The sequence below is a fragment of the Hoplias malabaricus genome, chromosome 10 (assembly GCF_029633855.1).
Source record: "Hoplias malabaricus isolate fHopMal1 chromosome 10, fHopMal1.hap1, whole genome shotgun sequence".
In the NCBI taxonomy this organism is placed as follows: domain Eukaryota; kingdom Metazoa; phylum Chordata; class Actinopteri; order Characiformes; family Erythrinidae; genus Hoplias; species Hoplias malabaricus.
In genome coordinates this window covers 28,611,530-28,635,213 of record NC_089809.1, presented here as the reverse complement: position 1 = coordinate 28,635,213, position 23,684 = coordinate 28,611,530, and the positions used below count along the sequence as shown (strand labels likewise).

At 40.4% G+C, this 23,684-nt stretch overlaps 1 protein-coding gene across 5 annotated transcripts in view; it reads right to left on the bottom strand.

Annotated features, from left to right (window-relative positions):
- ptprub (protein tyrosine phosphatase receptor type Ub) overlaps positions 1-23,684 on the bottom strand; it is a 220,520-nt gene that overhangs the window by 38,882 nt on the left and 157,954 nt on the right. For 3 of the 5 annotated variants that reach the window (XM_066682457.1, XM_066682459.1, XM_066682458.1), the window contains exons 13-17: positions 15,420-15,456; positions 6,691-6,829; positions 4,124-4,153; positions 3,759-3,919; positions 666-853 (exon numbers count right to left, since the gene is read on the bottom strand). In XM_066682457.1, the coding sequence (XP_066538554.1) occupies positions 666-853; positions 3,759-3,919; positions 4,124-4,153; positions 6,691-6,829; positions 15,420-15,456 (555 nt within the window). The remainder of the gene's footprint in view (positions 1-665; positions 854-3,758; positions 3,920-4,123; positions 4,154-6,690; positions 6,830-15,419; positions 15,457-23,684) is intronic. The other 2 variants (XM_066682460.1, XM_066682461.1) reach the window with 1 other exon arrangement.

The window sequence follows — 23,684 nt, the reverse complement described above, 5'->3', positions numbered from 1 at the left end:
ACATCACCAACCACCACAACAGCGCCTATACAGTGCATTTCCTCAGTTAGGCTGTACTCTCTAATACTTCTCCTTCTAAGACTGGCATAAGAATAAGACTATTTAAAGTCCACCTCTTGCCAAACAATTCTCTTCAGTTAAGTAAAGTTATTTTAAAAACTTCTATTGCTACACCTTAGGCAAACAAAAAAACGTAAGCAAAAAAATTGAGTGTGTTTTCCCTGGCTGTTTCTCCATATGCATTCTTGTGTGTTCTAACATTCTTGAGTTCTTGCTTAATGTAAACTTCCGCTGCCGAAGTTACATTCCAATACTCAATAATATAAAGGCCAAGAATGGCTAAAGTACCCAGATGTTTTCCTTGCACCAACCAAAATAACGAGGATGCATGACTAGCCAATGAAAGCGACCTGAAATTCCCATTATTCACTGCAGCATCACAAATGCAAGGTGACTTCTCAAGAATGTTCCTCTAGAAAACACAAGTCCATGCTTTGGTTTCTTGTTACTAAGAAACAAGAATTGTTTCCTCCCACAGTTCAAAAACACACCAGGGCATGTGGATTTGCATGGAATGTGGATTTGGTTTGAGTGAATGTTTGAGTGTAATGATGATTTCACTTTTCAAGACTTGTCTTTTTCATTGAAATCCCAGACTCACCCACCTCATACTCCTGTTTGAAGCCATAGCCCTCTGCAGTCTTCATCTGGTTGATGTGCTGCAGCAGGTCGGCCACTCTCACGGCTGGGTGAAGCTGTCCAGTGTGGTAGGGAGAGCCCTTCCGTCCACACTGTCTCCGGGGAGAGCCCCCCAACAGACTGCTAGACTCATTCATGGAGCTGCGTGGATCACCTGAAAAGAAACATCCGCACACACACACACACAGACATATGTTCAACCACTCTGAAGCATTTAATAAGGAAATTGTCTAGACACAAAAGCTAAAGCATCTACCATGGGCATTGTCTCGTTCAGCTCCTGTGTAATTATGAATTCATAAACATGCTTGTGGAGAACATTACAAATTCATGACTTCAGCTGTGCATGAAAGTAAATGAGCAGTAGAGGAGAGGACTGTGAGGCACAGCCAGCACGTATGCAGCAGAACATGCAGCAGACTCAAGAGAATGGACGAGACAGCTCTGAGACATGCCATTAAAGCTTCATTTTGATCAAGAGAACTCCGCCTTCCAACATGAACTATTAATCTCTCATTGAATCAAACAGTTTTGAGTCAAATAAATTATTTTTTATCTTTGCCCCAATTTCCAAAAGAAAAGACAGCTTTGAATCAAAATGAAGATTCATATTCTGTCTCTTTCTCTCTGTGTCTCCCTTCGTTATATAAGTATACACTCACTTGGACACTTTAGTACATACACCTACCTTGTATCTACAGTTACTGTCCATTTAGTCAGACCCACTTACCATAAAGGAGCACATTGTGGTTCTGCAATTACAAAGTGTAGATCATCTCATACACTTTAGAACTAGATCTGTCCACTGTACACTAAGTTTGATGTTCTTTTTCCAGTTTTTCAATTGTCAGGATGCTCAGAGTACCAATACCAAATAAGCATCACTTAGAGGGTGTAATTCTCTGTACTGCAGTGACACTCACCTGGTAGTGGGATATTAGTTTGTGTGTGTGTGTGTGTTTGCTACTCTGAAGTGCTACTGGAATTTAAACTGATGGTCTCTAACTCAGACAGTAAATTAACTCAACAGTGTCTGATTCCACTTATTCCATCACAATGCACACTGCAATACCAACACAAATAAAAAAAACACATCTTTCCTGCCCAAGCTGAGAATCAAAACTGATTCTTATGCTACACCACAAAAATCCACAAATGACAACTCTTTATTATTATAATATAAATACTGAAATGTATTGAACATTGAATGCAACAAATGTTGGAAATGTGTTTACATAATGCAGTTAAAGAGAGACTTACGTACTATATTTAGGTATTTATAGACACACATTGACTCTAATAGACCCTTAGCTACATCTTATATAATATGTAGGTAAATGGTGCTCAGTGAGCCATGTGAGGGGTCATGATTTAGCTTCTGTATCCCTATAGTAGCTTAGCTGCATCAAGCAGCAGAATTGGTATGGAATAGAGGGTGATGTAGGCGAGCTGAGTCATTAATTCAACTGTGCTGTGACTTTTCAGAAAGGTTGAAGAGGGTGGAAATGACCTAAACTGCAGGAGGAGAGGTACTCACTCAGGTGTGAGTCAGTGTGCTCTGGAGCTCAGCACTAAATGACTTGTAAGATGTACCAGATTGGAAATGGGTATGATTCTTTTTTTTTAAAAACCTTTTGGCTTTTTGGCACTGGAGTGCATGAAACCTATCAGTAGGTGTATTGCAGTTAGTAGTGGGAGTATAGAAACTGCAGGATTTTTGCAGAACCATAAAATATACAAAAAATAGGTATGCATCTGGGCTAAAATACAAGGAAACACATGCCTATCTACAGCTGTTTAGTTCATAAATACTGAATATTGATCTATAAGGGGCAATGTTATTCAGTCACTGACAATGGTTTTCTTTTCATCTGCAGAGAGATTCAAAGTTCAGTTGATTTAACAGGTGCACACTCTATAGCCTCCACTTCTAAGCAACAATGGGTTCTTTTAACAAGGAAATATTAAACTGTAATTGCAATGTAGTCATCTGTGAATAAAAACCTCATTCTTTAAGCAGCTGCTTCACTCAACCAGATAGCAAAGTGATAACAAAATTAGCAATGATTTGTGCATGCACCCTATTAATTTACCACTGTAAATTAATCTTCTCAAACGAGAGAAATATTAACACATGGAAATATGGTAACCTAATAAATCCATCTGATACATGACATTTATGCTACTCTGTATGGATGTATGAATTCAGATTTATAGGACTGGGGCGTTATTTTATAGACTACTGTGGTTTAAAGTAGGATAGCAGTAGAGGGATCCTACATATAAGTATAAAATAATATCTTTAAAAAAATATTTTGTTTCCCAGCCAGATGAACACAGAAAAGCACTGAATATCAACTGAGTGTTAAATGTTGTCTGTAGAAAAAGTAGGTTATTGTTAGGTATTGGCAGGATATTACCCATTTAAAAGCTCCTCCTTTTATATTTTATGTTTCTGTATGCTAAATTTAGTCTAATCCATAACACAGGAGAGGGTCAATCAGATCAAATGCAATTAGCTGGCACCTTCTTCTGGATGAGCACCTCCATATTGCTCTCTACTTTAGAGTAGATCTCATCTAAAGGATTTAGTTTTGGGCATGTTTCCCAGACGGAAAATATAAACGATTAAATGATTTCCAAGTAGTGTTCATTGTATATAGAAATCGTTTATTGGAGGCTGAGGTTCTGTTTTTGCAGTCCTTCGTATTGAACACATTTTTCATTGAACCACAGTTTGATGGCTGTACAAAGACAATGGTTAAATAAAGGTGAAGCAATTAAAACATTGCACAAACTAAGAATGAAAAAAGAGTTTGTCAATTTGCAAAAAAAAAATAGGCATATTATATTTATATGTACAAGTATATATGTAAACGACTGTGAAAACTATAGGCTACTGTCTAACATTAAACCCTTCATAGTTTAATTACACATTTAAAGACTTTTGAGGATGCCTTATCTTTTCTCAGTTTGATTAATCAAGCATGTTTAATCAATGATAACATGCAAGGCCAACATTCCTTCTTGCTATGTGTGTGTGTGTAAAAGGCTCTTACTGCGTGTGCTGCAGGTGTGGGCATCCATAAAGGACAGAGCCATTCTCTCGTCCTCCTGCAGAGTGCTCTGGTCAGCGAAGCTGCGCTCCATTGAGCCCATCATATTACTCTTCTCCTGCCTGTAGGTAATGGGTGTCTTATTCATGTTCACTGGCTTCCTACTGATAACACAGAGACAGAGAGAGAGTGAGAGAGAGAAGGAGAAGGAGAAAGAGAAAAAAAGGAGAAGGATGGGGGGAAGGGAAGAAGAACATAAACAGAGAGAGAAGGACAAAAAGATTGTTATTCCACTGATATGCTCTCTGAACAGCACTAAGCTAAAGCAATGGGAAATGATGGTGTGCAATGGAGGAAAAGCCACTTACGGATAGTAAGAGTAAGAGTAGTAGTCCCTTCTGGAGAGGAGAGAAGAGAGGAGAGAGAGAAAAAGAGAAAGAGAGAAAGGAAGAGAGAGAGAGAGAGATGAGAGAGAGAGAGAGTGAGAGAGAGAGAGAGAGAGAGAGAGAGAGAGAGAGAGAGAGAGAATAAGGGAGAGGGGACATGAGATGCAAGCATTGCCAGTGCTCTGATTAGTGTGAAAAATGGCAGGCTGTCAGAGGCTTGCTTTGGCCACGCCAGCAGTGTGACACATGCAGAACCCAGGCAGTGACAGACACAACCGCAGCCAACGCAGATATGGCCTAATCAAATATGTTGCCTTGTTAGCTTTTAATGAATCAACCAAATGCTTCGCTGCCAGGGAGAATTTTTTGCTATCACCAGCCACACAAGCAACTTCATGGTGGCTTAGCAGCATAATCAGCCATAATGTCTGACGCCCAGAAACACTGGAATATTCAATAAAGTACTTTTAGTACTTTTTGTGTATTTCCAACAGAACAACAACATTGTTCTACTTTTTAGGACTATTCCTTGGGACAGATTATATTGAGTCTAGGCTAAAATAAAATCTCTATCCCCTTTTAATCTAACCTTCTCTTTTAACCATGTAATCTTCAGTGCTTTTTTCAGCTTTATCTTTATGACAAGATCTTCTATATCTACATTGGTAGATTTTTAGTTTTCCTTGAGTTGACTGTTTTGTTGAAAAGTGTGAGATAACATTCCAAATAATACAGCATTTCCCTAAATATATATATAAATACATTTACATTCCATTATTATATTGTCACTGTCACTGTTGTCTCTTACTTTTGCACAGTAAACTATACTTATGAATATACATATACAGTCTGAATGTGTTGAGCATGCTTGCTCAGAAACTATTATACTGCAACAATATAAACAGCATTGTGCTTCTTTTACACTATGATAGAAAACATGGTAGCACACTGAATGTGCCAATTTCACACAGTGATACTTTGTAATATGTTCAAAAAAGAAATGTATGTTGCCTAGCAAAGAGATTAAATGGTTAGAAGGGACTCTGCCAAAGTCTTGGAAAATCTTGTTGCACATATTAGCTAATACTGGGTTAATAATCTGAATTTAACTATTTTTAGATTAAGTCCATTAATCCATTATTTGCAGAGCTGAATGTAAAAAGACAACTAAATTTTCAGTCTAAGGGTGTGTTTATACTTGAAGTTTGGTTCCCTTGTCTACTGTGGACAAAACAAGAAAATTATACAATGTTATAATTTAGTCCTGGTTTGCTTGAGCACTCACACAGCAAAATTGTCAGTCAAACCAACATAATGTTTAAAAAACACTGTCATATGAGGTATATTTTGTGAGCCAGTCATCAGAATAATGCCACATGCTGGGCTTAATGACCTGTGTGTTCCTGAAGGTATTTTTACCAACTGGAAATACAGCAGGAGGTGGTAAACTGGATAAAGGAGTCAAGACACTGCCAGAAATTCCTCCGTTGCACCAAATGAAGAAGGTACACTGTTTTTCTCTATGCAATCTGTTCTCTCGCAGCGTATTTAGTGTGAAATCACGTCCTGTGTTCAGTTCATTTAGATGCCTTTAATTCATACTGTTTTCATACTTGAAATGAACCACACCAGAATTCTTTTAGAAACAGACGTGACCCACTTATTCAGGCTGTCTCTGTCCAATTTTGTAGTGTGCACCACGCACAAAGAGTTTGAAAGAATGCGTTAACCCCTACTCTAATGAACGGCACAAACAGCGCAATTGTACCAATGTTTGCTTTAATCGAACCAAAGCTGACAATTATAAAGACCCTCATCCTGCTGAGTATATTTACTGGTGAGTGACCTAGCAGGGAAATTCTTATATTTTAGACATTCCCATCATGTAAAGGGTTCTCTTCAGGAACTGCCCCAGCACTAAGCCGTGAAATATGCATTAGCAGGTGATAGCAAAATGCTCAGATTGCTGGTGGAAATGACACTCTGAGCTAGATGCAGTGGATCATGGACCATTTCCCTCATCAGCGCCTAGATCTGGAGACCTTTGGAGAAGGCTGCTAATTATCTCTAAAAAGCACACCTTTTCCCTCCCAATTATCTGTTCAGTTCTGGGTCAGTCCAATGCCAGGCCGGGCCTAATTAAGTGAGTAATTGAATTGCACCTCTCCTTAATTAAATATTTCACACCCAGATAATCTCAGAAGATGAAAGCCTAGTATGGCCATCCTGCATCAATGTGGGAGACCGGAGGCAGCAAACCTGAGTTACTGTTAGCTTTAGTCATAGACTATGTGACAAATAGCAGGCTCCTGACATTTATCTCATGCTAACAGAGCCATGAGTGAACCAACCTGCGCCTGAGAATCAGAAAAGGGAATATGGGAAAAGGTGATGTCTTCTCTAAAAGCTTAGATGTAAAGTCATTTATATCAAAAAGACGATGCCAATGCTAACTCTGTGTCACCTACTCATTGTAGCCATCCATGGTTCATGGTAATTCATGGTAAAACACAGCATGCCATATGTAATATGTTTAATATGATCCTTACCCTTTCTTAATGATGATAATGATGGCCCCCAGCAGCAGAATGAGAACCACCAGACCCCCAGCACATACGCCCAGAATCAGGCCCATATCCTCAGAGCGTTGTGATACCTCCAAAGCCCGCCGGTGGTCCTTACAAGCCGCTGGACACACACACACACACACACACACACACACACAAACAAACACAAACATAAACAAGCATAAAAACAAGCACAGAAACGATTATCATAACAGAAAAAAAATGACAACGGCTCACAATCATAGTGATAGGGTCTAAAGTGAAAGCTGGGACACGTCTAGTCAAAAGTCACGGTCTGTTGATTTTTTAAGTGAAAATAAGATGACATGTCTTTCACTGGAACAAGATCAAGTTAGCGCTGACAGAGATATCTCTCCTTCTTCACTTTCACTGCTAATGCACCGTTAATACCGCATGTCCTGGAGTGATGGAGTAATGCACAACCCTGGAAATGTGTGTGGCCCACTGATCCAAATATAGGTCATTTTACATAAGAAAGATCATCAGCGGTACAATCCTATTGGAATCATATTGATCACAGATTTACTGTTTAGTCAACATTTTTAGACACCTTTTAATTTAATGTTCCTTTTCAAATAAGGAGTGCTGGCCACCTGCAGTAACTGCCTCTTCTCGTCCGGGAAGAATATACACTAGACTTTGGAACATTTAGGATTTAATTGCATTCAGCCATCAGAATATTACTGAGGTCATGTACTGAGCTGAACACAAACACTACTCCCTCACTACAGAATGTAGTTAAAGTGCTCCAAAGCACAGTGCTGGGGGATCTCATTTCACTCTAACTGACACCTGAAACAGACTTTGGTACCATTGCTCCCAAGCATCCTGTTCTATTGGCCATGTTTTATTTTATTTGAGATGTTTGATTGAGATGTTTTATTATTCATTCATTCATTTATTTATTCATTCATTCATTCATTCATTATCTGTAACCGCCAATCCAGTCTAGGGCCACGGTGGGTCTGAAGTACACCCGGAATCACTTGGCACAAGGCACAGGGAAACACACACACACACACCGCTATGGACACTTTTGAGTTGCCAATCTACTTACCAACATGTGTTTTTGGACCGTGGGACACAGGGAGAACACACCAAGTCACCCGGAGCGGGACTTGAACCCACTTGAACCTGGAGCTGTGTGACTGTGACACTCCCTGCTGCACCACCGTGCCACCCCATGTTTTATTATAGAATATTTAAATATGTAAATTTGAACGTCAGCGGGTAGGTAGCTCCTTAAATGGCAGGCCCAATGTTTTATTACACACTTTTATAACCCAATAATTTCCCCACCAGTTTGCACTGAGTACCCTGTAGTTACTGAATAATAAGCCTTAGTTTATTTTAAGTGGTTAAATGAATTTTTAAAAATTGTAAGCATATGTCCCTCCATCCCCAGGTAAAACTAAGTCTGTAGTAGAAAATAACTGCTGTCAATCTCTAAGACTAGCTGAACTAGCAAGACAGGAGCCTGCTTTGTCTTGCAGGAACACATCAGCTACATCCAAATGGCTATTTATCCCCTGAGCCTGTGTGCACTGACAGCACAGCGGTACGGGTCACTTCACGCCGTGAATCTCCACAAGAGAGCCTCACTCTCATTCACACAGGACAATGAGGCTGCATGATCCTAGAGTAAGCAAAGAGCATGTGGCCACCTGCAATGAAGCCTGAAGCAAATTAACCTGACCACACTTCACACGCCTTCAGTCTCCTGAATTGCAAAGATGTGTGTGTTCGTGTGTTTTTTATTGCTGCAAATTGGGTGGCTAAGGGAGAAGCTGACAGTTGCCTCTCTTGTCCCTTGGAAGAAAAATAGCAATACATTCTATTTTCCTCCTTACACAGATGTTCGGAGGGAAGGTTAGAGATCCACTCAAGAAAACTGACGCATGTTTTCCAGACAAAAGCAGAATGGAAGTGCCAACAAAATATTTTCTTTCGCCTTCATTTCCAAGCAATTGGATCATCAGCACATTACTGACCTCTGCACTCAGATCAGTCTCCATGGTTAAATATGATGCAAGGTCATATATAAACTTTTATATATAGATAGAGGATTGCTGTTCATGATATAAACCTGTTATTTCTCACACTTTAAAAAATGGTCTCTTGGTGTGTGTGGTCATGAGCTACAACTACAGTGCTATCACCATTGAATGTAGTGAAAATTCACTAGATGGCTAAACGTTAGTGGAGAAGTGTTTATCCCACTCATCTTATAAGATCAAAAGGGTATTATTAAGGCATTTATCCCCATTACACACATATGTAACAGCTTCTACTCTCCTGGTAAGTCTTTATACTAGATGGAACAGCACTATAGCCACTCCAACTCATTCCAAAGGCACTGGATGGAGCTCTATCCATCAATTGAATGTAGATCTGCTACTGGCTAATAGAATAATGCACTGGATGAAGATGTTTTTGCTTGGAAACCAGACTACGATGGGAACAATCTGAGAAAAAAAATTATTGTGACAAAGAACATTCTGTTCATCAATTTTAAGCATAAAATATGTCAAAAGACAATATATTATTGTAAGCTGATTATGAACCGTTTCTTTTATTACCATCTTCAAGCAGGTGTTGGATGTTTGAATATTCTGACATATGAAACGAAACTAATAAATCAAGGAAGAATAATTTCTTCTCACAGTGGATTTATTTTAAAATGCCCTTTAGTATTGACTAACCTGCTGAAAGTCTTACTACACCAACAGCTGCTTCATTTACTCACTCGCAACAATGGATGGCACTTATGCAGAGAGCTCCTTTGTCATTAGGCTAGTGATCTAGTTTCCCCAGCTGCTCTTAGAATTTCCTCGAGGCCCCGGTGGCCTGGAAGCTTGTGGGCAGAGGGAAAGAAAGTCAGCTTGGGCCTGGGGAAAGAGGTCTGCTTCACAGCTCTCTGTACAAGGCCAGGGCTAAAAATACAAGTGTGTGGATGGAGGGATCTGGGGCAGGAAAGAAAGGAGCAAGGCTTTCCACAACTCCCCCTTTTCTATCATGACAGCAAACACTCAAACACTGCACTTTTTTATTAATTTGGCAGTTTTTTTAAGAGATGGTATTAATATAAAGTTTTTCTCACCAAAATAATTCTTCAACACTACTGTGGTTTATTTGCTAAACAGTAAATCAATAAAAAAAGTGCTATGGGAGTCTGTGGTACATGAGGTAATCTAATTGAATTCTGGGTGTTAAATAAGATCTAATTCTGTTGGAAAATATTTACATCCAGCTTGTATTTGATGCTTGTGTCCAGGCAGCCACTGTGACCGCTGTCATTAGACAGTGCTCTAAAGATATAGTTTTGATAAAAATGCTAAGTTAATATGGTTTTAAAAGGAAGAGAAAATTGCAAAACTGCAGAAAAACAGCCGCCTAAACGTCCACTAAGATGGAATGAATGGAATGTCTAATTAGTGATGCTTCCAATATTTCTCCCATGTTTTACACAATCCTCTTTCAAATGTACATGTATAAAAGGTTCCAAATTGTTAAAATGTCATTGAGGTGGTACTTTCAATGGTACATCTTCAGGACCTTTAGTTAGTGAACATAATAACATTTTATTGCAGCTACATACTTTGAACTTGCATGAATTCCATACACTCTCCTTTAGATTCAGTGAACAAATATGTACTTGTACAATTCTATTTATTGGAGGACATTTGTGTTTAAACTTGGTGTTGGAGTCTTGGTAATTCAGGCCCTGATGGAACACTTGTGTTAAGAAAGGCACCAGGATGTAACTCTAATCAATTTACATCCTCTTTCAAATGTAATCAAAGCTGCATTTGGACAGGACCATCACCATGAATAAAACTACAGTAAATGCCAATCTACCTCAAATCTTTGTCAGAAAACTCTGAATCGCAGTTCACAGTAGTTTCAAAGAGTGCGCCAACTTTCTCACTTCTTCTCTTCCATCTCACTTCAACCCAGCTGTGTCTCGCAGTAGGAATCTATATCATAACACCCGAATCATTGTATCTTAACGACAAATAAAGGCAAGCGCTTTGCATGAAATATGGATGGGGAAACATCCATTAAAGTTTGCTGCGGGTCGGATCAGATTTTCGTCGTCGTGCCACATTTCCTTTCTGAATATCAATTAAGCCAAACACGAGCATGAAATTTGTTTCGAGATTAATGCGAGCACCTGCTGAGTGCCCCCAAAATGGAAATTGGCACTTAGAGAAGAAATGAGAGTCTATTGTTGTGTGAAGACTGCCAAGGGACTGTTAATTAAACTGTCACCTGCAAGTTGAAATGGAGGCCGTGGCTGCTTGCTTGTGTAAAGCCTGCGCAATTTTACAATGCTCTGAGCACATTACGGGGGCGACTCATACATTGTTCCTCCCCACAATTTCCTCAGGCTCTTTTAATGGCAGATGGAACACAGTCACCCAGTGAGAAGATTTAAAAAAAAAAAAAGTTTTTTAACCTGCAGTCATTTACAGTAGTGCATCTAAAACAACGTAACATGATGCAACATGTTTTAATACAAGGAAATAATATTCAAGTAAATAGTAATATTATATTTAGTCTATACATGTCTATACAGGTTCATTCATTACTTAATGCATCAGAAAAAGGGATATTTGCAAGCATTCATACAGAATAGTTCCAAAGTTAGACGCCACACTTCATTTACTTAATTTCCAGTCAAAACAGCTCATGTGTTTCATTAAGGAGGTATTTATGAGCAAACAGGGTATTTGATAATCCACTTACAAAAGGAATGAGAAAATAAAAGGAAAAAAATGGAAAAATCAGGAGCCTCAAAAAAAAAAAAAAAAAAAAAAAAATATATATATATATATATATATATATATATATATATATATATATATTTTTTTTTTTTTTCTTTATTTTTTTATTCTGGATTTTTTCCCCAAATATGATACGGTTATTGAATATAACATTTACATTTACCAAAACAGCCTCACTGCATTATCTTCTACAATGTGGCTATATTTTATTTTTCCATTAATATTGCACTATTTTACAGTGTATACAGATTAAACTGCCATCAATGATGATATTGTAAACAAAGCAGTGTGAAAGGGCTGTTTTGCAACAAACCATCAAGTCTCTCATCAGTAAATATTGTTTTGTTTATTTTTCTGCAGCCTGTTCCTCATATTTGGCCAAGCTTGTGGTTTTAAAATGTCCTGCATATTTACACACTGTATGTTTTAAAATGGCCGGTAGTGTAATTCTGGAGTGTGTAGTCGTCTTCCATAATACTCCTGTCTGTCATATTGAAATTAATTGGCTTAATCTGTTCGTTACAACTCTCATTTGTTTAATGTTTTGTCTGTTTATTGCTCTGGGTGAGAGGAGATGAGGAATGTCATTTTGTTCATCAATATGTTGAGGTGTGATTAATCATAGTCCATCTGTACTCTGTGCGTGTATATATGTGTGTCTGCACGCGCGTGTGTGTGTGTGTGTATACCAGATGGAGGATGGAACATTCCCAAAATGGCGGTTCTTGCCTCTTGGCTCATGCTCAGGATACTTTCCACCTTCTTTACTCAGTCATAAAATGAGGCCACCCATCAGTGCTTGCCCCCCTCCCAACACATATATACCCCCTACACCTTCAAAGTCAATTTACGCCCCAAGGCTCAGTAGACCCTACGCGAGTGCTGAAAGCTATAAATCCGGTGGCCCTAGCGCTATGCTGCGACAGCACTCAATAGGGGCCAGAAGAGGCCTTTGTTGTCATCTGGATAGTTGTTCACGCCTCCTGATCTTTTTCATGTTTCTGAGGGGGCTGTGACAGGCCTGGGCCTCGTCATATTGATGGGTACAGGTGTGTGTATTAGCACTGTTTGATGTGGAGGGCACATCGGTGAGGGGACGAGCTCCTGAGTGCTCATCTCGCAGGCTTCTCGGCTATGTGCCTACACAGGACCGGCCTCCAGCAAGCACTGTCCTTTGATACGACCTGATCCCCTTACCACTAGCACCAAAAACAAACATGATGAAAGGCTGACCTGTGCTCTTCCACTGTTTTCTGCCCTTTGTGTGTGTGTGTGTGTGTGTGTGTGTGTGTGTTTGTGTGTGCATGCACAAGCATGTGTGTGTGTGTGTGTGTGTGTGTGAGAGAGAGAGAGCGAGAGAGAGAGAGAGAGAGAGAGAGTGAGTGAGTGAGAGAGAGTAATATTATAGAATCTAATACTGCTTGTATATCCTGTACTACTGCCCAAAAATGCAATTTCCAACCTGTAATACTACATTTATTGATGATTATACAGATATCAAATTATTATGTTTTTTTTTACTGCCGACTTCATGGCAAACAGATTGACATTTGCCTCTCGATATGGTCTAAAATGACTTTGAATCTCTCTTCCTTAAAGGTATATTTGAGCTAATAAAAGCACTTTTATCTCAGCTATTATAGCTCTGTTGTAAACAGGTCTACCAGCTTCCTACTCTGATTTTGCATGTATCCTCCAGAGTGAGATTTTCTGGTTTAAAGAACTAAAAATAAAACCCATCTGATGATGTTTTGTGAAAGGGGGTACAGCTGCCGAGTAGATGTTTAGAAACAGGCAGTTTTTCCCTGTAATCTGATTAGGCTAGGAGTCAGGATTTGTTGATTTCACCTTTCCCAATAGGTGTATGGTAATAATAATTATACACAAGTTAAGATGTAAAATATCCTATGCCAATCCATTAGAGCTTCACATAGGGCCCACACCACTCTCTTCCTACCGGCAGCCACACAATTTCTATAGTTCCAATCCTACAGCTACATCCTAAGGTTGCTGTGGCCGTTTATGATCCGATCAGCAACCAGCTACCCTTAACATCTACGGTTATTCATTGAACCCATCACATGAGTACCCAAACCATGCACTGCATCACTAGCTCTTCACAGGGGTCATCTGTGTTTTGCTGAATTAAGTCCACGACACCTCAAGAAGGCTCAACAGTGAAGTCTGATGTCCCAGATCCACCCCCCTTCAGATTTATAGTCATTCCTTACACTTAACCATCAACAAACGTAAATCCACATTGGCCTCCCTGGTGACTAGGGCTGTACCTAGCCCTACTGGCACCGTTAATGCATGCTCAGTGCCACCAGTTCCATGTCATCTTTACATGCTACATCACCAACCGCCACAACAGCACCTCTACAGTGCATTTCCCCAACTACAGGGTAGGCCATTTATATGGATACACCTTAATAAAATGGGAATGGTTGGTGATGCTAACTTCCTGTTTGTGGCACATTAGTAAATGGAAGGGGGGAAACTTTTCAAGATGGGTAGTGACCATGGCGGACATTTTGAAGTCAGCCATTTTGGATAGAACTTTTGCTTTTTCAATGGGAAGAGGGTCATGTGACACATCAAACTATTTCCATTTTATTAAGGTGTATCCATATAAATGGCCCACCCAAAAGTCTGTGTTCTCCTTATCCATAACCACTGACTAGACCTTTCAGCTGTTTCTGATAACTCTTAGTTTCCGGCCCCTGATGCCGAACTAAACAAGCAGGGATGTGGCAGACTTGGCTACAAATCCCCTAACACCTATCTCTACCGGTCTTACATATGCCTGCCACCCGTGTTCCCTCCCATCGGCCACAAATTCTGCATACTTCAGCACATAGAAAATGAGAATAACATGCTTTTTTTTTATTTTACAAGGAACAAATATATTTTTTCTTATTTAATCTGTCCGTGCACTGAACATACATTTCCAGAGCGGTGGGTAGCTATCCCCAGCACTTGGGGTTAAGGTGCTTTGCTCAAGGGCACCACAGCTGTGATTGAGGGAGGAGACAATGCTGTTCTTTCACTCCCTACCCAACCCTCCGTCTCCAATTTTTCTGCCGGTCATCAATCAAACCAGTGACCTTCCAGGCCCAAGCAGAGGCTTTAGCCACAGCTGCCCATATGCTTAATATATGCTTAATGCCTGCTGGGTATTATAAAGAGGTAATGAGGAAAATATTGATTAAACAGTGAGGCTGGGGGATATGAAACAGTTCTAGAGTCTACTGTATAACATGACAAATGACATACTAAATATGACATCATTTTAGTGCACATTTCCCCTTTTAACATGCAATTAAATGTAATCGTGTTCTTCCTTGATGTCAGTGGCACATAAGAACAACTTTGTGTATTTTTTAACTGACTGATTATCAGACGAATGCATGATAAACAGAAACCATTAGACTGCAACTGCAACTTGATATAATCATGCAGACTAAGCTGCTCAGAGTTCAACTGAGTTCAAAAAGAGAGGGAGTGTGTGTGTGTGTGTGAGTGTATGTGTGTGTGTGCGTGTGTGTGTTGCTAGGAGAGAGAGAGAGAGACAGAGAGAGAGAGAGAGAGAGAGAGAGAGAGAGAGAGAGAGAGAGAGAGCGAGCAGCAAGCACAGTTGAGTATAGTTTCAGAGTAAAACGAAACAGATATTTCTTTCCTTAGCTCCACACTGCCCTGTACCTCCTGGGAAATGGACTGATTTCTGAGCTGTGGGTCAGAGAGCTGAGCACTGTGGGAATAAGCTGGCATGTGAGATTGGCTAGTGACATATGGCTGAGTATTGCTCTAGTCTGGGTTTCAGCAGAGATTTGCCAGCAAGAGTAGTGTCCAGCTGAAGTGCACAAGGCCTAACAGAGTTCAGAAACTAAAACCAATACTCACCTTTCCGGGCGATACGGATGCAGTTTATCCTGGTTTCCTGAAGAAAGAGAACAAGAAAAACATAAAATTTAGAGGCACAGTCATGCTGCATGAAGCAGGCTGCTGTAGAAGCGATACTGTCTGATACCTGATGGGACGTTAAATTAGCTCATACTGTTTTCTGCCGATTCAACAACAGCAGGAAGTAAGAAACAAGAGTTAAAGTGCATTATAAACCAACAACGCTGCTCCCTCTCATTGGAGGCAAATGTGTGTGTGTGTGAAGAACACAGAGGAGACAGTAATGTAAAGAAAAGGAGATGAAGGGAGACAAAGAGAAGGGGAATCAGGGCAAAATAGCTTCCTACCCGCAAACAAACACAGAAAAAAGGAATTAATTTGCCTGAAATCTGTGCTGATGACATTGGGGTGTTATGAAAAGGACCTTCGTCAAATAACACTAATGAGATCCAAGCCCATAATCCAATTCCGGCCTGACACCTCGACAAGGAGATGCATTATCAAATTAAGATTTACAGATGCTAATTCAGGCATTATAGGACAATTATGCAAATCTCCCCATGCGGAAAGAAGCGAGAAGCCCCTGCTTAAAAGTGTGGTTCAATTGCCTTTTTTTTTTCTTTTTAATTGAAAATCCATTTCAAGCTGTCGCACTCCTAAAGCCTCTCCTTAACCCTTCGCTGGAGAGAGAGAGAGAGAGAGAGAGAGAGAGAGAGAGAGAGAGAGAGAGAGAGAGATAGTATAAGGGTGTGTGTGTTAAAGGAACACTAGACAAGATAAGGTATTTGGTTCCTGGGCTCACTCTATAGTTGCAGAGTGTAGTTCACTTTTACTGCAGTCTTAAAATCAAGGCAGGGGAGGGGAGTGTGTAGAGGTTGGGGGGGGGGGGGGCGGGGGTTTGGCTTACCCTCCTCCAGAGTAGCAATGACAGAGGCTCAATTCTCCCTATTATAGGTCAGTGAAGAATCACTGTGATTTTGAAGATGTAAAGTAAAGGCATAAATACCACCTAGTGCTGCTGTAAAGGAGGAGATTGTTGGGCATTTGTGTCAACACCTGTAACAACATTTATTTCAAACAGATTTTCTTACACCTTTTTGATCATTTGAACTAGGGCTGGGAACTTAATGGAACATGAATCGAAATTGACATTAAGAACTTCTAATCAACATAATCTTGTCTATTTTTTATTCTGTTATGCGCCCAATGTGTGTTCATGTACTGTCCCTTTAAAACCACAGTACCAAGCTGTAGTCATGTGACTCTGCCCTATCTGCCACATGGAAGCTACCTAAAAGCTGAGGTCGACCAAGCGACTCGTACTAAATAAAAAACACAGCGTCTGTGGTTTGAACGTGCTGTGTTTTGACGACACTGAACAAAAAAGTCAAATGTTAACGCTGAGAAAAAACAGTTTCAGTGACCAAAGCATAATCACACAGAGCAGTGAACAGAGCTCAAAAAAACAAGGGAGGAACAAGCTCCCCGCAACATTAGAAAATATATCCCAGCATATTTATAGTACAAGCCTCATCAGTGAACTATGAGGGTCAAAAATACAAAAACTAAATAATTTTGTATTAATTGTAATCATGGTAAAATGTACAGTTAATCATGATATTGATTTGCGCTCATATCGCCCAGCACTAATTGGAACTTTTGTAATAGTTTAATTCTATAGATGCTTGTTTTGTTACAGCACATGTGCTTTGGCAGTGCTGTATGTACAAAGAAAGGAGAGAGAGAGTGAGAGAGAGAGAGAGAGAGAGAGAGAGAGAGAGAGAGAGAGAGAGTAAGTATGTCTGTTTGACTATAAACATAATCATGTAAACATCCAAAGAAAAGCACAGACACTTAAACACACGCTGCTATGACATTTAGGCCAGCGCCGGCTTTCTGACCACGTCATTTTTATCTCCACCAGCAGCCATCATTGAGATGCAAGTGTGCCATAGCTTCCTTATTACACACTCTCCTGCGAGTGAGAAATCAAAGGGATAGAAAGTTGATAGCAGTTCACACTCCAAACACGACCAGCGGGCATGAGCCGTCCCAGCAAAGAGCCAATCCTCATTGTCACAGCCCAAGAATATAGAACTCTCAAAGTCTCAGAGCACAGCCTCGGCATCACGCACAGTTAATAACAGAAGGGTTCGAGCGACAGGCGAGAGAGAGAGACAGAGAAAGAGAGAGAGAGAGACAGAGAGAGAGAGAGAGAGAGAGAGAGAGTGAGTGAGAGTGGCCGAGCGAGCTTTGATCATACGGCCGCAGTCACAAAGCTTAAGCCCACTTCCCTTCACTTAATCAAATTCACAGGAACCGTCACGGCAGCCACAGCAAAAGAGGATCTGTCAGCAAACTCACCCTAAGTAAATGAATTATGAGCACTATATTTAACCAGTCTGGGGAAAAGAGAAGAACTTATTAGAAAGCACATACTTGGTTTAGTGAAGAAAGAAAGAAAGAAAGAAAGAGAGAGGGGGGAGAGAGAGAGAGAGAGAGAGAGAGAGAGAGAGAGAGAGAGAAATGATAGATTTCTGCTCAGGCCATTCATCTTGACATGGCAGAGATTGCATAGTGAAAAAGAGGGGAAGTAATTAGTGAGTGAGAGATTCAGGGACAGAAGGTGCTCACTGGGAGATCTCTCTCTCTCTCTCTCTCTCTCACCCTCTCTCTCACACACACACACACGCACACACAAACGCAAACACACCAGCCCCAAAGGTCTCTAGATACTGTAATGGAAACGCATGCGCATGTGTGTGTATGTGTGTGTGTGTGTGGTTGATTGTGTGGGAAATGGAAGAGTCCTCATATCACTGTTGAGGGGTGTTCAGGGACTCAGTGACAGGCTAAAGAAAAAGAATGGATGAAAGAGGCAGAGAAAAAGCCAGTGTGAAGTTTGATGAGTCGGGAATCAACCATCTTTAAAGTATCTCTTTAGCTCTATCAGTCAAATCCGATGAGCGTTATGGCAATAAAAGCATCAACAGCATTAGCTACCTGTCAAATGCTGCACAGATTCTTTTTACTGGTGTTGAATAGGAGGAAGGAGCTGTCCATGACTTCTGAAACTGTGCAAGATACATTTGCATGCTAAGTCTTATAAAGACTATTCTAGAAGTTAAAAAGTATTTACAATTGATAACAAGCTAAAACAGAGCAACTGTGTGAATAATGACCTTACGTGCATACACACACACACCTAACAGAAATGAAAAAAAAAGAAAAAAAAGTGAAAGAAACTTCATATAAAAAGAACTTACTCCAATAGTTCCGTTAAAGCTCAGTGGTAATTCTAAACGTTAGCTTACTCTGCTGAACTCCTCTCTCTTTAGCTGGAAGTGCCGGCCTTTTCAGCGATTACTGTAGCATAAAAGAGTGGAGAATGAAAATGAATATTTAGGTAAAGGTCAGGGGTGTAAATCACCAGAGCCGAGAGGAAGTGGGGCAGTGCAGTTCACCTCCAAAGTGGCTGATCCGCAAAGTGAAAGTGAGGGTGGGTGCTATTATAGTTGAGTTGTCACATGCATTTTCAATCAGGTGGCAGTGGAGTCCCCCGGGGGGGGTCTCGAACGGAGGGGTCGGCGGTGAAGGTGGCCAGGAGTCTACTGTTTAATATTACTAACTCGGTCCAGCTCTGTGTGTCTGAAGTGCAATCCAAAAGCAGTGAATGAGCCGAGTTGTCTAAGCCAGGTTTCCAGGTGCTGAGCTTGTGCGATAACCTTCCGTTAAATGTCACACGCATCTCTTTGAGGACGAATGCTCGCTGACTGGCGCTGAAAGCAAATGCAGCATTAAAAAATCCACCTCAGAGCCATTGCTCCATGATGCTTAAACGCATAATGGCATATTTCTGTAAGTGCCAGGTGAGTAAAACAGGGGTTCAGCCAAGCAAAAAAGTCACAGTTTATTCTGATGGGCTCCTAGGTTTTCTCAAAGGAAATATCAACTACATTTCTTCTTAGGAGAGAGAAGTCTTACCCAAAGGCAGAGTTGATACCCACTACAGTACCGACCACCACTAGGTCCAAACTAGGGGAAGATTTCAAATTTAGCTTAAAGGAAGCAGAGTCAGGGCCAGCTTTACAAAGTTTATAAAAGAAGCACACAGATGCAGAAGCCTTGAACACTTGTTGAAACAACGTTTATCAACAGAAAAACAGACTTTTTTTTTTTAGAGATTACAGAGCTTTGTCTTTCCTGGTTTTTGTTTCCTACAGTTATTGTTTTAAGCTGGAATAAAATTACTCACAGCTGAAGGATATGAAAGTACTTGATTTCAAGCTCAGCTTGTGGCAATTTCTTATGTACAACATCACGCAAGAGTCAGGCTCTGGACAGGATTAAGTTTGTTTTTATAAAATGATCTTTCGACATACCAGATATTTTTAAAAGAAATTTCTCTCGTTCTTTGTCTCTCTGGCTCTCTCTCTCTCTCACTCTCTCTCTCTAACACACACACACACACACACACACACAGTCAAACAAAGGTATACTGAAGGGTACACAAGGATCTGCAGAAGGGGTGCAGGTGAAATGTGAGATTGCAAAGACATGAATGTTTAATCAGCTCTGTCATAACACTTTTTATTTTCATGATCTGACATTTGCTTCAGTAGTACCTTTTTTCACAATTTAACTTGGTAATGTTGATGTATTCAAATAGTCTAAATTAGTGTCATGAAAAATTTGACATCAAGACTGCGTATGAACCCAATGCTGAGGAAAGAATGTAGAAGGACGAAACTTTATTGTTAAGTGCTACTTTTAATTTTATTTTTTATTTATGAGCAAATAATACGCAATATATGCTCTGGACAACTGCACCTATTTTTACCTGGGGGGTGGGGGGGGTGGGGCAGGGGGTATTGAATTCCTCTGCTTTAACACCACAGCCAGTTACTGTGTTAAGAATACCTCCAGATTTAGAGGAATCCAAGGTGAAGGTGAACAGTAAATCAGTTGTAGTCACACCATTGATGATGAGAGTTATGAGTTACATGGGTGGAAAGCTCACACTGTAACAAGATTTCCAGTGCAGCAGGGCTAACATTTGATCAGAGGAGAATAGCTGTTATTCTCTGGAACATTGAATGATCATACAAAAATATAGATAAATAGAGTGGTCCACTATGAATGTCTAAATACAGCTTAGGATTAAGTCTCCTTCTACTGCTCTCTCTTTGTTGTTACCCAAATATTTTGTGCGTGTACTGGCATGGATGCTGCACATTGGTGCTGGCCAAACACCTCCATAATATTCTGTTTCTTTTTTGTTTGTTTGTATGTTTGGTTTTTAATATATTTATTTTTTGGTCATAAGCTCTTGGATCGGAAACAAAGCAAATCACTGTACAATTATATCTGCAGTATTCTGTTAGGGTGTGTAAGTTCTGTCCCAGTTTGACAAATTCCAGATTCAGAAGCATCAGTCTGTATTAGCAGAGTCTTAAAGTTGTGGCTTAGAATTTCGGGTTTAGGTTTAAATTTCGGTCTTCTATCCTTATACATACATATATATATATATATATATATATATATATATATATATATATATATATATATATATATATATATATATATATAAACACACACATACACATATAGTAGTGTCGCAGTTACAGAGACCTGGAGGTTGTGGTATCGAGTCCGGCTCCGGGTGACTGTCTGTGAGGAGTGTGGTGTGTTCTCCCTGTGTCTGTGTGGGTTTCCTCCAGGTACTCCGGTTTCCTCCCACGGTCCAAAAAACACTCGTTGGTATGTGGATTGGCGACTCAAAAGTGTCCATAGGTGTGTGTGTGAGTGAATGTGTGTGTGTGTGCTTCCCTGTGAAGGATTGGCGCCCCCTACAGGGTATGTTCCTGCCTTGCATATGTATATATAAATGTTTATTTATTTTACAGAGCTCTATAGTTAAAGATTACAAGTATTCACCTCTTCTTCTGTCAGAATGTAACACAACTGGACTTTCAAACCACTGTCGTACATTTAAAGGTACATTACCCTATGTGTACCTTTAGTGACAATAATGTACCTCTACTGTACCTTTTTTTCTCAGAGTGTGTAGAAGTTACTACAGTGCTAACAGAGTGATGACTATGTGTGGTATGAGAGACACTATTCTCTGCGGCTGTTTCTGTGGGTAATTAGAGGATTAGACTAATGTGAGCGAGGCAGCATGTTGTGTGTGGTTGTGTGAGAGAGCTGCTGGCTGAGACTGGTAGTCTCACAGGGGGCACATTAACTCATGAGGACAAGCTGGCAATAGAAATGGCTCACAGAACTGGCAGGATGGTGGGTGGGTGGGTGAAGGCTGAAAGTCAGTGGGATACAGCCTGGTGCTACTATATTGCCCCTGTGAGCCACAGGCCATGGTGGACCACCGCCAGCCACAACAAATCTAATCTAATGTAATCTATTCCATTAATCTAAATATGTGGGATAAGCATGGAGCCTCAGCAGCGCGTGGGACCTGAGTTGTTGTTTCCATGTGCTCAGAGCCTGGTGACCGGCACTCATCTCACTACAAACTTCTCTCAAAGTTGTCTGGAAGGATTCTCCGGCAGCCGGAGAGGCCCATCTGTCCAGGCCTAATTTTAGCAATGAACTGCTTACACAATAAACCGCATTCCCCTCACTAATGTGGGTCTGACTAATAACATAAACTGCCAATTATCTATTTCTGATCAGCTGCACCTGCTCCCAATTACGCTACACAAATGCTCTCCTGCCTGTGAACTGGGGAGCTCTGAAGATGCCGAATGTCCACGGGGAGCATGGGGGCCGTAGTGCTTTGTTTTAATTGTGGTCTGAAAATGGGAACTTGGCATGCAGCATGGCAGAGCCTCTCTCGTTCTTGCGTTCATAACCTGCACCGGCTATGAGCCCTCACTGCTTTTACTCACACCCCACTCTCTGCATGGTTGAGGAGAGTTAAAGGGAGGACAGGAGTCTGTGAGGATGTCTATGATGGGTGTGAGGTAATGCTTTGTAATTCTCAGCTTATCACAATTTACTGCCTGCATAAAATTTTATATCGACTTCCATATTATGCCCTAACCTCTTTTCTTATAAATGAGGGGTAGAGAGGTACTGAATGTATGAAAGAGTCAACATAATCAGAAAGCTGAATATCTTGAATAAAATATGAACAGAAGGGGCTAATCTTCTTCAAATTGAAAATATGGACAGAATGATTTCAGCATGTGTGTGAATGCCATCTTAGAATGACCTATAGGTAAGAGAAGTGGGCATAGGACTGAAGCCGGGAAAATGGGGCAAGGGGAGTTAAGTGGATGAGTTAAGTGCAGATGACAAATTTAAATGTACTGCTATAAAATCAAGATAAATCATGTCTCGCGTTTAAAGTTTCAAGAGCGTTGTTTTTGTTGTCACTGGGGACTGGGTAAAAAGTTATTATATAACATTAAAAGCAGATTTCAATATATATAAACAACTATTGTTTTCCTGTCACAATCAGGCTATTTTCAGCTAGCGGCTCTATGGTATTTGTAATGTAACATTTTCGGCCGCTCTAATTTAAACATGGACATTGCAAGGCAATCTTTACTGTGGTTCAGTTAAGGGCAATACACAGAATGGAGACCACTATTTTTGCTTTCTAACAGCTGACAGAAACATGATGGTTAGGCTGCGGCTTGTATTCACAGCCAGTGACATTCTGTATAAATGCCTTCTAGAATGCCTGGAGTGATGTTTCCTTCCGCAAAATTGGCTTCAGCTATTGAAAATAAAAATGCTGTGGATTCCTCTCTCACTTTCTAATTACAGTATATGGATTTATATGGCTTTCTGGACAGCTCCTGAAGTCCTAACCAATGAGTTGAAAGCAAAGCGTCAAGACTTTTTTGGGCATCACACACTCACATATTTGTTCAAGCACTTATGCCTACAGACACTTTGAATAACCAACTAACCTGCCAAAGTGAGTTTTTGGACATTGGGAAGAAACCTGAGCATGCTGAGAAAACCCACACGGCACAGGGAAAACTCCTCACAGATCTGAGGCAGAATTTGAAGCCAGTGACACAGTGACACTACCTGATGCACCGCTGTGCTTCCCCCATGATTACTAGATGAAATAAAAAATTAAATGCAGCTACATGTATGAAAGGTTTTAATTCTAATTCCTTCAGTCGTTTCAAAGCGAAGAAGGGCCTTAGGTCCTCTGTGCCAACCAGAATTAGCTGTGAATATTTTTCTATGACGCCATACTTAGATATGGACAGGACTGTCAAATCA